General features: G+C 46.1%; 1 protein-coding gene across 2 annotated transcripts in view; it reads right to left on the bottom strand.

The window, feature by feature from the left end:
* dgkh (diacylglycerol kinase, eta) overlaps nucleotides 1–18,144 on the bottom strand; it is a 545,677-nt gene that overhangs the window by 281,954 nt on the left and 245,579 nt on the right. For both annotated transcript variants that reach the window (XM_078232299.1, XM_078232298.1), the window contains exon 3: nucleotides 8,276–8,356. In XM_078232299.1, coding sequence (XP_078088425.1) covers nucleotides 8,276–8,356 — 81 coding nt within the window. The remainder of the gene's footprint in view (nucleotides 1–8,275; nucleotides 8,357–18,144) is intronic.

The raw sequence follows: 18,144 nt of genomic DNA on the forward strand, positions 1-18,144 counted from the left end.
GAGGGGGAGGGGGAGGAGGGGGAGGGGGGAAAGGGAGGGGGAGGGGAGGAGGGAGGGGGAGGGGGGGAGGGAGGGGGGAGGGAGAGGGGAGGGGGAGGGGGAGGGGGGAGGGAGGGGGGATGGAGGGGGGGAGGGAGGGGGGGAGGGAGGGGGAGGGAGGGGGGAGGGAGGGGGAGGGAGGGGGGAGGGAGGGAGGGGGGAGGGAGGGGGAGGGAGGGAGGGGGAGGGAGGGGGGAGGGAGGGAGGGGGAAGGGAGGGGGAGGGGGGAGGGAGAAGGGGAGGGGGAGGGAGGGGGAGGGGGTAGGGAGGGGGAGGTGAAGGGAGGGGAGGGAAGGGGAGGGGGAAGGGAGGGGGGAGGGAGGGAGGGGGAAGGGAGGGGGAAGGGGGGGAGGGAGGGGGGAAGGGGGAAGGGGGGGGAGGGGGAGGGGGGGAGGGAGGGGGAAGGGGGGGAGGGAGGGGGAAGGGGGGGAGGGAGGGGGCAGGGAGGGGGAGGGGGCAGGAAGGGGGGAGGGGGCAGGGAGGGGGAGGGGGCAGGGAGGGGGGAGGGTGCAGGGGAGGGGGGGAGGGGGCAGGGAGGGGGGGAGGGCGATGGGAGGGGGGAGGGCGATGGGAGGGGGGGAGGTCGATGGGAGGGGGAAGGCGATGGGAGGGGGCAGGGAGGGGGAGGGGGAAGGGAGGGGGAGGGGAAGGGAGGGGGAAGGGGAGGGGGAGGGGAAGGGAGGGGGAAGGGAGGGGGAAGGGAGGGGAGGGGAGGGGGAGGGGAGGGGGAGGGGGAAGGGAGGGGGAGGGGGAAGGGAGGGGGAGGGGGAAGGGAGGGGGAAGGGAGGGGGAAGGGAGGGGGAGGGGGAGGGAGGGGCAATGGAGAGGGGGAAGGGAGGGAGGGGGGAAGGGAGGGGGAGGGGGAAGGGGAGGGGCAATGGAGGGGGGAAGGGAGGGGGAGGGGGGAGGGGGAGGGGGAGGGGGAGGGGAGGGGGGATGGGGAAGGGAGGGGGGAGGGGGAAGGGAGGGGGAAGGGAGGCGGAGGGGGGAGGGGGAAGGGAGGGGGAAGGGAGCGGGAAGGGAGGGAAGGAGGAAGGGAGGGGAAGGGAGGGGGAGGGGGAGGGGAGGGGGAGGGAGGGGGAGGGAGGGGGGGGAGGGGAGGGGAGGGGGAGGGGGGAGGGAGAGGGAGGGGGAAGGGAGGGGGAAGGGAAGGGGTAGGGGGAGAGGGAGGGCGGGGGAAGGGAGGGGGAGGGGGGAAGGGATGGGGGAGGGGAGGGGGAAGCGAGGGGGAGGGGAGGGGAGGGGGGATGGGAGGGGGGATGGGAGGGGGAAGGGAGGGGAAGGGAAGGGGATGGGAGGGGGAAGGGAGGGGGAAGGGAAGGGGAAGGGAGGGGGAAGGGAAGGGGAAGGGAGGGGGAAGGGAGTGGGAAGGGAGGGGGAAGGGAAGGGGATGGGAGTGGGAAGGGAGGGGGATGGAGGGGGAAGGGAGGGGGAAGGGAGGGGGATGGGAGGGGGAAGGGAGGGGGATGAGAGGGGGAAGGGAGGGGGAAGGGAGGGGATGGGAGGGGAAGGGAGCGGATGGGAGGGGGAAGGGAGGGGAGGGGTGGAGGAAGGGAGGGGGAGGGGGAGGGAGGAAGGGAGGGGAGGGGGAAGGGAGGGGGAGGGGGAAGGGAGGGGGAAGGGGAAGGGAGGGGGAGGGGGAAGGGAGGGGGAGGGGGAAGGGAGGGGGAAGGGAGGGGGAAGGGAGGGGGAAGGGAGGGGGAAGGGAGGGGGAGGGGAAGGGAGGGGAGGGGGAAGGAAGGAGGAGGGGAGGGGGAAGGGAGGGGGAGGGGGAGGGGGAAGGGAGGGGGAGGGGGAGGGAGGGAGGGGGAGGGGGAGGGGGAAGGGAGGGGGAGGGGGAAGGGAGGGGGAGGGGGAAGGGAGGGGGAGGGGGAAGGGAGGGGGAAGGGAGGGGGAGGGGGAAGGGAGGGGGAGGGGGAAGGGAGGGGAGGGGAGGGGGGAAGGGGAGGGGGAGGGGGAGGGGGAAGGGAGGGGGAGGGGGAAGGGAGGGGGAGGGGAGGGGGAAGGGAGGGGGAGGGGAGGGGGGAGGGGAGGGGAGGGGGAAGAGGGGGGGAGGGGAGGGGGAGGGAGGGGAGGGGAGGGGGAAGGGGGGGGAGGAGGAGGGGGAAGGGAGGGGAAGGGAGGGGGAGGGGGAAGGGAAGGGAACGGAAGGCCATTGTCCTTGAAAATCACCTACGAGGGCAGGGAAGTTGGTTGTTAAATTGGGCGGAAGTTAAGATCAAGGGAGACAGACAAGCCAGACCGAGCTCTCTTCCAGAATCGCAAGCTGATGTGCAGAGGTGAAGACCAACAGCAGCCCAGTTTCGACCCTGCACTGAGACATTCGAGCCCACCACAAAGGAACCCCTTTTAGAATTGTGAGTATCCCAGCCAATCTTGTGAAGCTCCTGAGGATATGATAGAGGTTGAGGCAAGGGGAGGGGTGAGGTATTGTAATTTTAAAGTTCAGTAATCTTGTTTTGAACTGTGTGAAGTAAGATTTTACGTTGTACGTTAACATTTCTCCCATTGTGATAGTATAAAGTATAAGTTTTATTCATGTGTGGCGGGGTATTGGAGAGGTTGATTCTATTGTTAATAAATCACTGTAAGTTTTGAAACTTGTTGCAGTCCGTCTTGCCTTTGTTCTCTCATCAGCGCACTCTGACGAGGTCACAGTTTCAATATCCCTTACCATAAATCCGGAGTCTAGAACCGAGGGTGATCTGAGCGATTCGAACCCGCTCACTCAAGGGAGACTGCTGGTCAGGAGATAAAAAGGACAGAGTCTCTCTGTTCTCTCTCTTGGAGACCTACTCGAGTGGAGTAGGTGCAGGGTGGCCGTTGTCCCACCAACAAGGGAGAGAATCACTCAGGCCTTGGTGGCGGTTTTGGGATGGCTGTGTGATATAAGTATCAGGTTACCGGTCAGGTATAAACGGTGAGCCTGGTTCAGCGCTCTCTCCTGCGGAGTTGCCCCAGTGCAGCATTCCCCAGCCTTTGAAGTTTCAAGGCCTGTCAGAGAGAGACACTCACAGCTATCGGCAGACCCCCAAATACCGGCCAGTAAGTGGAGTAAAGAAAAGATCCCACTACAGGGAGGGAAGGGAGGGGGAAGGGGGGGGGGAGGGGGAAGGGGGGGAGGGGGAAGGGAGGGGGGAGCGGGAAGGGAGGGGGAGCAGGAAGGGAGGGGGAGCAGGAAGGGAGGGGGAGGGGGAAGGAAGGGGGAGGGGGGAAGGAAGGGGAGGGGAGAAGGGAGGGACAGGGGGAAGGGAGGGGGAAGGGAGGGGAGGGGGAAGGGAGGGACAGGGGAAGGGAGGGACAGGGGGAAGGGAGGGGGAGGGGGGAAGGGAGGGGGAGGGGAGGGGAGGGGGGAGCGGGAGGGGATGGGTCGGGGGCAGGGTAAAGGGAGGGGGAGGGGGAAGTGGGGAGGGGGAGGAGGGAGCCAGGAGGGGGAGGGGGGAGGGTGAAGAGAGGGGAGAGGGGAGGAGAGGGGAGGCGGGAGGGGAGGGGGAGGCGGGAGGGGAGGCGGGAGGGGAGGGGGAGGCGGGAGGGGAGGGGGAGGTGTGAGGGAGGGAGAAGGGAGGGTGGTGGGAAGGGGGGAGGGGGGAGAGGGAGGGGGAGGGGGGAGAGGGAGGGGGGAGAGGGAGGGGAAGGGGGAGTGGGAGGGGAAGGGGAGAGGGAGGGGGAGGGTGGGAGGGGGAGGGTGGGAGGGGAAGGGGGGGAGGGGAGGGGGAGGGGGAGGTGGAGGGGGAGGAGAGGGGAGGAGGAGGAGTTCAATTTTTTTCTCATTCAAGGGGCAGATGAGCAAATTTCAGAAAAATAATTAGCAAAGCATTAAACATAAATTTTTAAAATAAAGTTGAGGTGTGAAGAAAAGAAACAACTTTCTCAGCAAAACAAAATGTCAAAGCATGAAAGTAGTCAGTTTAAAAATGAGTAATTAATAAAGATGACGATTAGAGTGTGAGTGTATGTGTGTGTGTGTGTGTCTGACTCAGTCAGGGTGATCACTCATTCACCCTTCCCCACATGCACTGTGTGAGTGGGTGTGAGTGTTGGTGTGTCGGGGTGAGGATGATGGAAGTTTTTTTTATTCATTCGTGGGACATGGGTGTTGCTGGCTGGCCAGCATTTATTGTAAGAAGTCTCACAACACCAGGTTAAAGTCCAACAGGTTTATTTGGTAGCAAAAGCCACTTGCTTTCGGAACGCTCCCCTTCCGAAGCAGCGCACCGAAAGCTAGTGGCTTTTGCTACCAAATAAACCTGTTGGACTTTAACCTGGTGTTGTGAGACTTCTTACTGTGTTTACCCCAGTCCCATCCCTAGTTGCCCTTGTTCAGAGGGCAATTGAGAGTCAACCATGTTGCTGTGGCTCCGGAGTGCATGTCGGGCAGACCAGGTAAAGGCAGCAGATTTCCTTCCCTGAAGGACATTAATTAACCAGATGGGTTTTTCCGACAATCGACAATGGTTTCATAGTCATCAGTGGATACTTAATTCCAGATTTTTTTTATTGAATTCAAACTCACCAGCTGCCATGGCAGGATTTGAACCTGGGTCCCCAAGAACATTAGCTGAGATTTTGGATTAATAGTTTAGGGATAAGACCATAAGGCCATCGCTTCCCACTGAGCCAGGCGCGCACGCACGGGCGCACACACACTGTCCCACCCATATACACACACACACACACACACACACACACACACACTGTCCCACCCATACACACACACACACACACACACACAAGAGAAGAGGCCTGTGATTGGAGGAGCAGTTTTTAGCAGAATGTGTCGTGTCCATTTACCTGCAATTTGAACACTGGCTCCATGGGACAGATAGAGAGGCCTGGTGGGCTAGATTGTGGCACACAGGCCAGATGTTTTACTACCCTGGTTTAAACTGTTTAATTTTATTTACATTTTGCATGTAAATTGTTTGAGATTTTTAAATTGTCAAATGTAATTTTTTTCTTATTTTTTCTTTCTGCCTCATTTCCCTCTCTCTTACAAAATGATATAGTAATGGAACACAGAATTCAGCCCATCAGCTGTGGGCAATCTCTTTCTTAGAGAATCTAAGTAATCTTAGTTAGTAATCTAGTTCATACCACTTGTCTGCTCTTTCCCTATAACCCTGCAATTTTGTTTCTCTTCCAGTGTTTATCCAAATTCATTTTTAAAATTACTACTGAATGTGTTTCCACCACCTTTTGAGGCACTGCATTCTCAATCCTAGCCACTCAGTGGTGTGATGTCCTTGACCTGGGAATCACGGAATTGTTATGGCACAGAAGGAGATCATTCAGCCCATTGTGTCTGCACCAGCTCTCCAAATGAACATCATGACTTGATGCCATTCTCCTGCCTTTTCCCTGTACTCCTGCACATTGTTTCTATTCAATAATCATCCAATGCCCTCTTGAATGCCTTGCTTGAACCTGCCTCCACCACATTTCCAGACAGTGCATTCCAAACCTGAACCACTTATTGTATGAAAAGGTTTTTCTCACACCACGTTTGTTTCTTTTACAAATCACTTTAAATCTGTGGCCTCTTATTCTCGATCTTTTTACGAGCAGGAACAGTTACTCTCTATCTACTCTGTCCAATCCGCTCATGACTTTCGACATCTCTATCAAATTTCCTCTTAGCTTCTTTCTCTCCAAGGAGAACAGTCCCAACTTCTCCAATCTATCCTCATAAGTGAAGTTTCTCATCCCTGGAATCATTCTTGTAAACCTCTTCTGCACTCTCTCCAATACATTTATATCCTTCCTATAGTGTGGCACCCAGAACCGTACACAATACCCAGCTGAGGTTCGACAAGTGTCTTGAATAAGTTTAGCATAACCTCCTTGCTGGTACTCTATGCCCCTATTAATAAAGCTCAGGATACTGTAAGGTAGAGCAGATTTATAATTTCTTTAAAATGCTTGTTAAATCTCTAATTGTTTAAGAATGTTTGAAAGGACTTTTAAGAGTCTGCATCAATGGTAAAGGGATCAATTGCAACATTTTGGATAATTAAAAATACTAGTCCATGTGACCTGGCAACCTTTTACCTGGCAGTAGTATTTACTGGAAGGAAGTTAAGATAGAAGCTGTGTGGGCAGACACAAAGGAGGGCTACAAGCAGAGAGTGAAGGTGATCAGTGTATAGATGCAGACACAAAGGAGGGCTACAAGCAGAGAGTGAAGGTGATCAGTGTATAGATGCAGACACAAAGAGAAAACAGACAATGACAGAAAGAGGAACACGGGAAATTCTTGTGAGGGGAAGGAGTAAATTATTCTAAAGAAATGGTCAGTTTTTCTGTTTGGCAGAGAAGGAGAAAGGAGTTCTTGGGGGTATTGTATGAGCTGGCTAAAAAGGTCTAAAACCTGGAAAGCTGTGTGAATAGATTGGTGTTACCAAAGAGCTGGGTGTTTTCCCAAAAGTGACCAAACCATGAATCGGCCTGTTATTGGTTGGTTGATTGAAAAGGAACACTGGAAAGTTACGTGATCAATACTGTACTAACTCGAGGGAGAGAGAGAGAGAGAGTTCATCGAAGTTTGTCTAGCTGATGATACTCACATCCATGAAACTCAAAGATGAAAGTCGTTGTCAGATAGGATTCTTAACCTATCTTGGGTGAATAAAGAACAGCACATTGTGGACTGGTATAGCTATGTAGCATTGCATATCTGCTGATCGTGTGAGATGTATCTTAGTGAAATTTACCTTTTTATTTGAAGTATCATTGGTCTGTTAATTCATGTTTAATCTACATCAATACTAGCTCAGGTTACCATCGTCTTGTTGGTAATTTCTTCATTTAGGGGTTATTTAGTAAACTTGGGTTGGAATTTTCCCATGGGCATCATAACATTCCAAAATAAAAAGTTTTTCCTCGTGTTGCCTCTGCCATTTTTCCCAAACACCTTAAATCTATGGCATCTGGTTATCAGCCCTTCAGTATTGTAAATAGTTTCTCTACCAAATCGTCCCTGGTCTTTTCTGCTCTAAAGAGAACAGCCCTATGTCATCTAAGTCTGCGTGGGTAATTGTTTGCCTCAACTGTGGAATCACTCTTAGTAATCTCCTTTCGTACCCTTTCCAAAGCCTTCACATCGTTCTTTAAATGTGGTACTCTTAATTGGACACAATGCTCTAGCCAGGGCTGAACTGCCTTTTCATTCTGTGCCGCTATCTTTAAAGCCCAAGATCCCATGTCCTTGGGCTTTATAGATAAGAAACCAGTCGTGCTGTCTTCAAAGATATTTGCACAAATGTACCCAAGTCTTAATATTCTTGCACCTCCTTTAATCCAATCTTTCTTCTCTCTTTGTGTTTCTTTAACTTACCTGATTTGACTTTAATTCTCAGTCATTCCTTTGTTTCTTTATCAATCTTTAATCTCCTTTGTTGGTCCTGTTATTCACTGAGGTCCCAGATACCACATTGCTCCCACTGCATCATTATCAGCTCACACTTGCAGCAAGTTAAGGTTTTTCAAGGTTAAGAGTAAAGGGAGAAAGTCTAACTAATGGTATGTGAGATGCCCTGCCCCAGCAAGATTTGAACTAACATCTAATATTCAGGATTTTATGCATTTAGACAGCTAGCTGTGGGTGAGCTTGATTTTCAAACAGGTAAATAACATCACAGAAAATGATCATTTGTGACTTTATTTAGGGCCATGTTGATCCCAATAATGGCAAACAAAGTGAATGACTTGTTAATCTGCTATTTCAGTGGTATATTTTAGTTGAGGTAGTAATGTTGGTCATGATATTGGAAAAGCCCCAACTTCATCAAATAGTTGCAAGGGACCTTTTAAGTCTATCTGAATCGGCGGGCAAAGTCTCCCTTTATTGACTCATCCAAAGCGTGACTCCTCCGAGAATACTGCCTTGCCTCAAAACCACACTGACGTATTGTATGAGATTAAGTGCTCAGTGCTGCCTGGCTTAACAATGTCTGACTCTGCCTACCAACTGAGTCAAGCTAACAAATACAGCGAAGTTGAGAAGACACTCAAAGATGGCTGCTAGTGAATGGCACCAGTAATTATAACAAAACTGCATTCCTAGTAATTCCATCTAGGAATTAAGTATTCAATTGTACGAGAAAGAATATGGTCAGTCATAGGTTTTGTACACAATATAAAAACTGATAGACATCTCCATTACTGTTTGATAATAACCCCAGTAGTCAGACCAATCTCCCAATACTTTGATAAAGGAATGATGACAACGAAGACATACCGTGAAGCTGTTGTTGACGTTTTTTGTGCTTGATTCGGCGACGCTTGCATCCGATAGGTCAACTTCATCAAAAATAAGGGACTGTAAAATGTAAAGCGAAAACAGAACTGTGAAAATCAAAGTGATAACTCAGCCTGTGTTCTCCATTTTTTTGTAGGTGATCAGATATCTGACACAAGTCTTTACTGCTATGTTTTAAAAGATACAAACCAAGTTGTTGCACAATCCACAGCCATCTGTAAAATTTCTAGTTACCCAGTGTGGACATTCACGCCTGCTAAACCAAAATCAGAATAGCAAGGACAAGCCTTAGGGATCACAAGTAGGATTGCCAACTCGAGTTGGACATATTCCTAGAGGTCTAATCACATGCCCTTTCAAACAAACTTTCTTCCCCATTTCCAATAATTTTATAACCAATAAATGGAAGTGTTCAAAGAAAATAATTTGAAAGAAAATGAACAGATGCTTGATTAGCATCCCATCCCCCCACTTTAAACATGCACCAGTTCACAGTGGCAGCAGTGTGTACTATCTGCAAGGTGCACTGGAGCAACTCACCTCAGCCTCCAATGACAATAACACCTTTAAAACTTGAGACCTCTACAACTTAGAAGAACAAGGGAAGCAGATATAAAGGAACAACACTGCCTGCAAGTTCCCTTCAGGCACTATCCCGACTTGGAACAATATTACCATTCCTTCACTGTTGCTGGATAAATCATAGAATCTCTACAGTATAGAAAGAGGCCATTCGGCCCATCAAGCTTGCACCGACAACAATCCCACCCAGGCCCTATCCCTGTAACCCCACGCATTTACTCTGCTAATCCCCCTAACACTAAGGGGAAATTTAGCATGGCTAATCAACCTAACCTTCACGTCTTTGGAAATCCTGAAAATCCCTTCCCAGCAGTACTGTAGGTGTACTAACAGCAGGGGTTTAAGAGGCAACTAACCAAACTTTCTCAAGGGCAATTAGGATGGGCAATAAATGCTGGCCTAGCCAGCGATGCCCATATTCTATGAATGAATAAAAACAATGGGTCTAATTGGTTGCCAGCTTCCATCTCCAAAAGTATCACACTGTATAATCATATACATACAATAAAATCAATGGATGAGCCAGGGTTTATTTGAGGGGTTGTACGGGTAGGACAGGCAGTTTTAGCCTTAATACTTCCTGCTCATTAAAGGTGTGAAGTATGGCAGAACAAATACTTTCTCACCTTTTGTACTCAGCCTCAAACACTTCGAAGTTAAAAATGACACAAACACAGTTCAGAATGCCATCTATCCTGAGCCGAAATGTGTCTTAATCTAGACTTCAAAAGAGTAACAATTCAATTTCCCAAACGAAAAGCAAAATATGGCAAAATGCTGGAAATCTGAAATAAAATCAGAACGTGCTGAAATACTCAACAGGTCTGGCAGCATCTGTAGAGAGAGAAACAGAGAAGGAAAAAAAAAGTATAAATGGAGAAAGAAGAATACTGATTTGAACTGGTCTTGTATGTCTTAAAATGGAGCATCGGTAAAAACAGGGAAATAAAAATACTCGTCCAAATTGTTTTCCCCAATTGGGGATGTTTGAAGTTCAATATGTCTCTTCAGAACTGAAGAACTCATATTTGACTCAAAACCTTAACTCTGTTTCTCGATGCTGTCAGGACCTGCTGAGAATTTCCATCCTGATTTGAATTCCATTTCCTAAACCAATTGTCCCAGTGACCCTTCTGAACACGATTGCCAATTCAATGTTAAAATTGCAGCCAATTTTCTAACTCAGACACCCACTCAGTTGGAGCTCAGATAACACTGGTTGCTCCAGTTAGAATGTGTGCAGCCAAATAGAAGTAAAAGCACTCCATCTAATCAATCTGGCCACAGATTCAAACCCAGCTCCCTGATGTAAGCACCAAATGACGATGGGAATCATAACCATTTTGTTGCTTTAATTAATTAAAGCTGAAAGAAGCTGAGTGCTCTGCATTGAACATGCGTCTGCTTACATATTTCCTCAGACAGCTTTTGACATCTGACAACACCCAAAAGGGGTTTGGAATAAGTTGATGTTTTATTAAAGTTTAGAACAGCCAACAATTAAGTTGAAGTTCTGACCAAATCCTTGGGAGAACAACGCATTGAAACCAAGTGACGTAAAAGTATGATACATCAGAGCTCTGTCCAAAAAATGAAGCTCACTTTGAGGATAAAAAGCCAAACATGTCAATTCTTTGCTTCTTAGTATAGTAGCAAGCTGTTGAAAAATCTCAACTTTCATGCTAAAATCTTGTCTTAGTTTTAAAAGGATGACATAAATGTTCAGTGGCAGCAGATCAAAAAAAAATTCATTTCTACTCGTCTTCTATCCCACATTTATTACAATTGTTTACAAAGACAAATAAATTAAATTATTGTACATTACGATGGGATCCTTGGAGTGACCTCCAGTAATGACTGCCTGACTGCCAACAGGGAGGAAACACTGTTTCTATTCACATAAATCTTCTAATGTAAACCATAAGACACAATTGCCTTCCACAAGGCAAACTGCAGAGCAGAGACATCATTTGATTACTGGTAAGATGTTGGCTATTTGATAAACCTCTCATCATCATATTGGAGTATTGTGTCCAGTGCTGGGCACCACACTTTATGAAGGATGTGAAGGCATTAGAGAGAGCGCAGAAAAGAGTCACAAGAATGGTTACAGGACTGAGGAACTTCAATTATGTAGGAAGATTGGAGAAGGTGGGACTGCCTTCCTTGACAAGAAGGTCGAGAGGAGATTTGATGGTGGTCATCAAAATCATGAAGGGCCTGGACAGAGTGGATAGGGGGAAACTGTTTCCCCTTGTGTAAGAATCGAGAATGAGAGGGCACAGATTTAAGGTAATTGGCAAAAAAGGCAATGGAGAACATGAGGAAAAACATTTTCACGCAGCGAGTGGTTAGGATCTGGAATTGTATTGGTTGCAAGAAGAAATTAGATATAGTTCTTGGGGCTAAAGGGATCAAGGGATATGGGGGAAGGGGGGATCAGGATATTGAATTTGATGATCAGCCATGATCAAAATGAATGACGGAGCAGGCTCGAAGGGCCAAATGTCCTATTCCTGTTTCTAGTTTCTATGCACTGCCTGAGAGTGTGACGAGGCAGTTTCAATACAGGCTTTCAAAAGGACATTGAATTATTATCTGAAAAGGAAGAATTGCAGGGCTACAGGGAAAAGGTAGGAGAATGGCACGAGGTAAATTGCTCCTTTGGAGTGGCAGTGTATGATGGGCTGAATGGCCTCCTGTGTTGTAACAATTCTGTGGTAACAATTTTGTTATGATATGGAATCCACTGCCTTAAAGGGATTCAAGAGTAACTTGCAAAAGGGATTTTGATAAATATAAATAAGAGGAAAAGAGACAATCAGGGTTGGAGAGAGGTGTGTGGAGGGGTGGTGAGAGTTGGCCCAGTCCACAGGGCCTGCACTGGGAAGGGTAAGTTGGATGGGAAGGAAATGATCAACATTAGCCCCCGGCTTGAGCACTGGGTAGGAAAAGAAGGCGAGAGAATACTAACAGTTGGGGTTACTGCTTGTCTTAAAACAATGATGAATGTCTCAAGGGCCCTTCTGAAGATGCCATGAGGTGCATGGAGGAAGATATTGACTTATCCAGGATGAAATCCATCTAGTCTGGGAAGGTGGCACAAGAGTAATAGGTTGGAGAGTGCTGAAGGGTTGGATTTGGAATTTGGGATAGCAGAGTACGCAAGAGGAGAGAAATGAAGGAAGGCATGACCAAAGGATAGAGGAATCAGAAAGAGTGTTAATGAGAAAGTGGAAATAGCAGTGACAGACTTGGGTCCAAAGCAGCAGCTAAAACACACATGTTGGTTTCGGGAGAAAATGTTGTAGTGATCAAGCCATTCAGTCAATCAGAATTGGCTTCTTACTCAGAAATTTGTTCACTGTTTATCTGCAGCTGATGTGTTGTTGAGAATTGTTCTGATCCAATATATCACACACTGGGGCTGTTCAGGTCACTTTTCTTTCAGCAACCTTATTTCCCAATAACAACTATGTGACAAGTCTGTCAGCATTGTCATTCTAAAAAAAATATTTTGGCTGGTAAGCATATGGCTTAACTATCCCACATTTAATTGATAGTGTTCTAGACCAATGCCAGGAAGGGCAGCAATGTACATTAAAGAGAAAGATGCAGTATTTATAGCAAAGGAACTGGTCTCTGATAGGGTTTGTGCTCCCCAGGAGCTCCTCAGACTCTACTTCATCTCACTTTAATAAGCATAAGCTTGCATCGCTTTCACCCTCATGTACCACTTATCTCGCATTACTTTAAGTGTATCTGTTCTGTTTGTCTCAACTGCTCTTCGTGATAGTAAGTTCCATATTCTCAACACTCTGAATTCTTTGCTGGATTTACTAATGACTATCTTATATTGATGCTAGTTTTGACGCCCCAAGAAGATAAAACATTTCCTTCATGTCTATCCTATCTATTACCTTCACAATTTTATAGTCCTCTATCAGATCAATCCTCAATATCTTCTTTTCTAGAGCTGTAACTTCTCAGTTGTGATATCATCCTTGTGAAAAATTATACGTTTCCACCAATGCTGCTCTATTCTTTTTGTATCATGGAGATCAGAACAGTGTACAGTATTCCAAGTGTGGTTAGCCAAGGATCAAGCTTCAATTTCTACAACAATGACTCAATAATCAAGATTAAACATATTAATGTTTAAATAATAAGTGTTGTTCATTGTTTCTTATGCTGTGATTGGGCCGTGAGTATTGTCCCAAGCTAACTCCTGATTTCCCCTCAAGCCATGTAATTAATGAGCAGGTTTAATTGATTCCTTTTACAAACATACATCCCTTCAGTAATAATAATTACACAGTAGATAAAGTTGGTGGGATTGTTCAACATTATTTATTTTGAAATGAAAATAGATGTAAATATGGTACATGTAGAAATTGTGGAAATAGAGAAATTATTTATATATATATATATCTAAATGAATAAAGAACTTGCATTACTATAACCCCTTCATCTCCTCAGTATAACCCAAAGTACAGGAAAAGCATGAAGTGCGGTCACTGTTACGCAGTGAATGTGGCATCCCAATCTCTGTGCAGTGATCACTTACAGACAGTAAATAGAAAAGCTGCTAAATCTGTTACCAATGGTGTTACAAGAGTCGTGGTCTCCAAATAGTTTATTGCGATCGACAGGTCGATCCCTGAGTGTCAAAAAGTCAGCTGTTGGCACAAAAACCAATCAGCTTATTATCTGCCAAACTGCGTCAAAAATCCGTGAGACTCAGGTATCAAGATTCTCACCAGCACCAAAATTTGGAATAAGCTGGGTTTAAAACTAAATGGTGAGCGAGATGCCAGGGATGTCCAAGAGGGCAAAAACTTACCATTTCCACTAAGAACGGGGAAGTAAATTTGTTTTTACGAATGTCAAAGACAAGACGATTTATCTCATTTGTCATCAGAGTGTAGCCTTGAGTAAAAGAAGTAATTTGCAATGGCATCACAAGATAATACATGCAAAATTTCAAGAACATTTCCATTTAAACAGCTTGATTCAGACAAAGAAAGTTGGGGAGTTAAAGGGAATTTTTAAAGCTCAACAGTCACTCTTTTCAAAACCTGTGGCTAAAGGCAAGGCTCGCAAAGAGGCGTCTTTTCGCATTAGCCATCTGCTGGCAAAACATAAGAAACCGTTCACCGATGGCAAAGTTATCAAGGAAGCTATAGCGACTCATTGTTCAAAGACTTTAAAAATAATGATGAAATTCTGACAGCCATCAACAGCATGCCGCTTGGCACTTTAACACTAGCCGGAAGGGTCGAATTGTTGTCCGAGGACATGTCTCAGTCAAGACACCAAGACTTGTCAGGCTGTGAATGTTTCTCACTGCAGTTTGATGAGTCAGTAAACTGACATGCAGCCCAGCTGATTGAAAGCCATGTGAATGAAAACAAAAATGCAACAACAAAGGATTAGGTTTGTCACTCAAAGAGAGGGCAAGGGGCAAGGATGTCTACAATTAATTTAAAAGGGATGAGACTGAGAAAAACATTCCAATCAATAAAATGGTTTTAATCACAACAAATGATGCGCCGTCAATGCTGGGTGTCATTGCAATTGTAGAAATGATCCTGAATTCCTCTCCTTTGTCAAAAACCACTGTGTTATCCACCAACAAGCACGAGCACAAGGCAAGAGCACTTTTCTCATGTAATGACAGTTGTTGCCAAGATCGTCAATTCAATTTATGCCAGAACTCTGCTTGTTCAAACTGTAACTCGATGAGCTTGATGACACCTGTGGTGAGCTAATATTTCATGCAGAGGTGAGGTGGTTAAGTCGAGGAAAAGTCCTCCAGACATTTTTTGATGTAAAGTTTATTTATTAATATCACAAGTAGGCTTACATTAACACTGCAATGAAGTTACTGTGAAAATCCCCTAGTCGCCACACTCCGGCACCTGTTCAGGTACACTGAGGGGGAATTTAGCATGGCCAATGCATGTCGTTCAGACTGTGGGAGGAAACCGGCGCACCCGGAGGAAACACACGCAGACACAGGGAGAACGTGCAGACTCTGCACAGGCAGTGACCCAAGTCAGAATCGTATCCGGGTCTCTGGTGCTGTGAGGCAGCAGTGCTAACCATGATGCCACCTATCTGCTCCCTGCTCATTTCTTAAATCAAGAAATGAGATGTACAGCGGGCTGTCAGATAATACGTGGTTGTTAGACTTGGCGTTTCTTACCGACATAAGGGCAAAATCGAACAAGCTGAATCACAAATATCAGGGGAGAGACAGAGACTTGTCACACATGATCTGTGCAATGAATGTGTTCAAGTTGAAACTGGCCCTGTTGTCCTCCCAGTTAAAGAGCAAAATTACTGAACACTTCCCAAATCTGGAGAAAATCCAACAACGGGTCAAACAGAAAAGGTTCCATCCAAACAAATTCTATGACCACCTGAATAAATTGGAAAAGGATGATTTCAAGAGGTTGACAAGATAGAACAAATCATTATATTCGTCTCAAATCCTTTTCTTCAAGCAAACATTGGAGAACTGACAGCAAAATTTCTTCCGGTGTTTGAACAAAGCAGTGGACTTGACAGGGGAATAATAATGCAAAAGGGCATAGAGTTGAAAGCTAGGTCAAGGGATAAAGAATTTTGAGAGTAGTAAACAGAGAGAAGTACCCACTTCTGACATCCTGTGCACTCAAGGTGAAGGCCTACTTTGGTTCTACATATCTCTGTGAGAGGCTTTTTTCCAGATGGAAATCATCAAGTAAGTCCAAGTATCACATTCACAGATGCCCATCTAATGGACTGCATGAGACTGGCTATCTCAAATCACAACCCAGACATCATAGCACTCACAGATAGTGTGCAAGCACAGGTGTCACACTAAGAATAGATCAGTGTTATGCATAGCATACATTTTTGGGGGTTTTAGTAAAGCATAATTTTTAAGAATAGATTTTGTACTGCATTTAGATTCTAAAAGGGACCTTGTGCTTAAAAGGTTTGGAGACCACTGTACTAAAGGAAGGGTTACTGACCGACTTACTGGGAGGATTCATACTCTAATTCAAATAGTTTCCTGGGATATTTTACCTCCAACAGGCAAATGAGTCTCAGTTTTGCAACACCAATGGAGGGTGAATTCAGAACGATTCATCCTCACATCAATATATAAAGCAGATGGAATAAATTCAACTGTGGAATAGTTGCCTTCGTAATTATATATTGAGACAATTTCAGATGGATATACTAAATGTTAGCTTGCTGTTAGCTTACTTAAATAAATGAATAAGTGTCTCTGCTAAAACCTAGAGACAAATCTCAACTAGAGCACATTAAGTATTTGTGTACAAGTCTCCCACAGCATAGTTTCAGGCCACTGTGATTCAACTGTCATGCGGCCTATAAATTTACTTTCAATTTAAGTTCTTATTTCATCTGACAGATGTCAAGGGATTTCTTTAAAAATACTAATCTCAGAGGATTTTCACATTCCATTTGAGTATTTATAGCAATTGGGTTACTTCAAAGAGATCAGAAATTAAAGGCATGACTCTTATGAAAAATGTTGCTGTTGGTTTCCATCTTCATCATGAGTGCCTAATTACAAAACCTTCTGTTTTTCCACTGTGTCTTTCAGAGGAAGGAAGAGGTGCTATTCGAATTTATTCTTACCGAGGAGACCATTCAAAATTCAGTGAGAATTGGTGAGACAGCCAATAAACTTATTGTTTATCTGTGTTTTCCAATCCAGCTCCCTCAAACTGCCTATATTCTCTACCTATTACTACAAACCCTCTGATTCATAATCCACCTCCCCACAATTTCATTTCCCAAACCCAACCTTTTCATTTCCTACGTTCTGTGTCGACCTCCACTGATTCTGTGACACCTACACGCGCGAGGAACACGAAACAAAATTGTCATTAGTAAATACTTTAATTCATAGTCTAATACATTTTCTGAGCAAATTATAATTTTGAGCTTAATAACCAGAGATGAGGGGGGAAAAAAATTAATGCTCACTGAAGCTGATCCCTCCCTCACCCTCAAATCTCCAAGCAATAATTGTAATTTGAATTACCCTAATCTTTTGGCCCTCTTATCTAGCTAGGTAGATCATTCTGAATGGCTATCACTCATTGAGTAACAAATTTTCTCTCCAACTGGTCTTCAAAACTTGTTTTTTTACTAACTTCAATTTAAATTCCAGAACACATTAAGAAAACAATCCAGGTTTGCCTCATGTTTAACAGATATATTAGATATATTTTAAAGAGCATTACAACCAATCATTGCTCCTCCCCACTCCCCCCCCACCCCCCCCCCCAAAACCTTAAGTATTACATTTTGTCCCTCCCACACTTCAAACACTTGGAACAGGTCTCATTTCTTCTATTTTGTTACATCATGAGCAAAACTGCACACTGCATGCTCTACTGTATGACCAGTGCATTGTAAACAGAGGAGCAGGAAAAGACCATATGGCCCCTTGAATCTGTTCTGTGCCTTACAATAAGATCATGGTTGATCTGTAGAAACATAGAAAATAGGAGTAGGAGTAGGCCATTTGCCCTTTTGAGTCTGCTCCACCATCCTTTATGATCATGGATGATCATCCAACTCAACAACCTGTTCCCGCTTTCCCCCCAAACCCTTTGATCCCTTTAGTCCCAAGAACTATAATCTAACTCCTTCTTGAAAACATATAATGTTTTGGTCTCAATTGCTTTCTGTGGTAGTGAATTCCACGGGCTCACCACTCTCTGGGTGAAGAAATTTCTTCTCATCTCAGTCTTAAATGGTTTACTCCGTATCCTTAGATTGTGACCTCTGGTTCTCCCCCACCATTGGGAACATCCTTCCTGCATCCACTCTGTCTAATCCTGTTAGAGTTTTATAGGTTTCTATGAGAGCCCTTCTCATTCTTTTAAACCCTAGCGAATATAATCCTAACTGACTCAATCTCTCCTCACACATCAGTCCCGCCATCCACAGGAATCAGTCTGGTAAACCTTTGCTGCATTCCCTCTATAGCAAGAATATCCTTCCTCTTCGGAACACAGTACCAAAACTGCACACAATATTCTAGGTGTGGTCTCTCCAAGATCCTGTATAATTGCAACAAAACATCCTTGCTCCTGCACTTGAATCCTCTCACTATGAAGGCTAAAATACCATTTGCCTTTTACACCTCCTGCTACAACTGCATGCTTACTTTCAGTGACTAGTATACAATGATATCCAGGTCTCATTGCACATTCCCCTCTCCTAATCTATTG

The sequence above is a fragment of the Mustelus asterias genome, chromosome 17 (genome assembly GCF_964213995.1).
Source record: "Mustelus asterias chromosome 17, sMusAst1.hap1.1, whole genome shotgun sequence".
Taxonomy (NCBI): domain Eukaryota; kingdom Metazoa; phylum Chordata; class Chondrichthyes; order Carcharhiniformes; family Triakidae; genus Mustelus; species Mustelus asterias.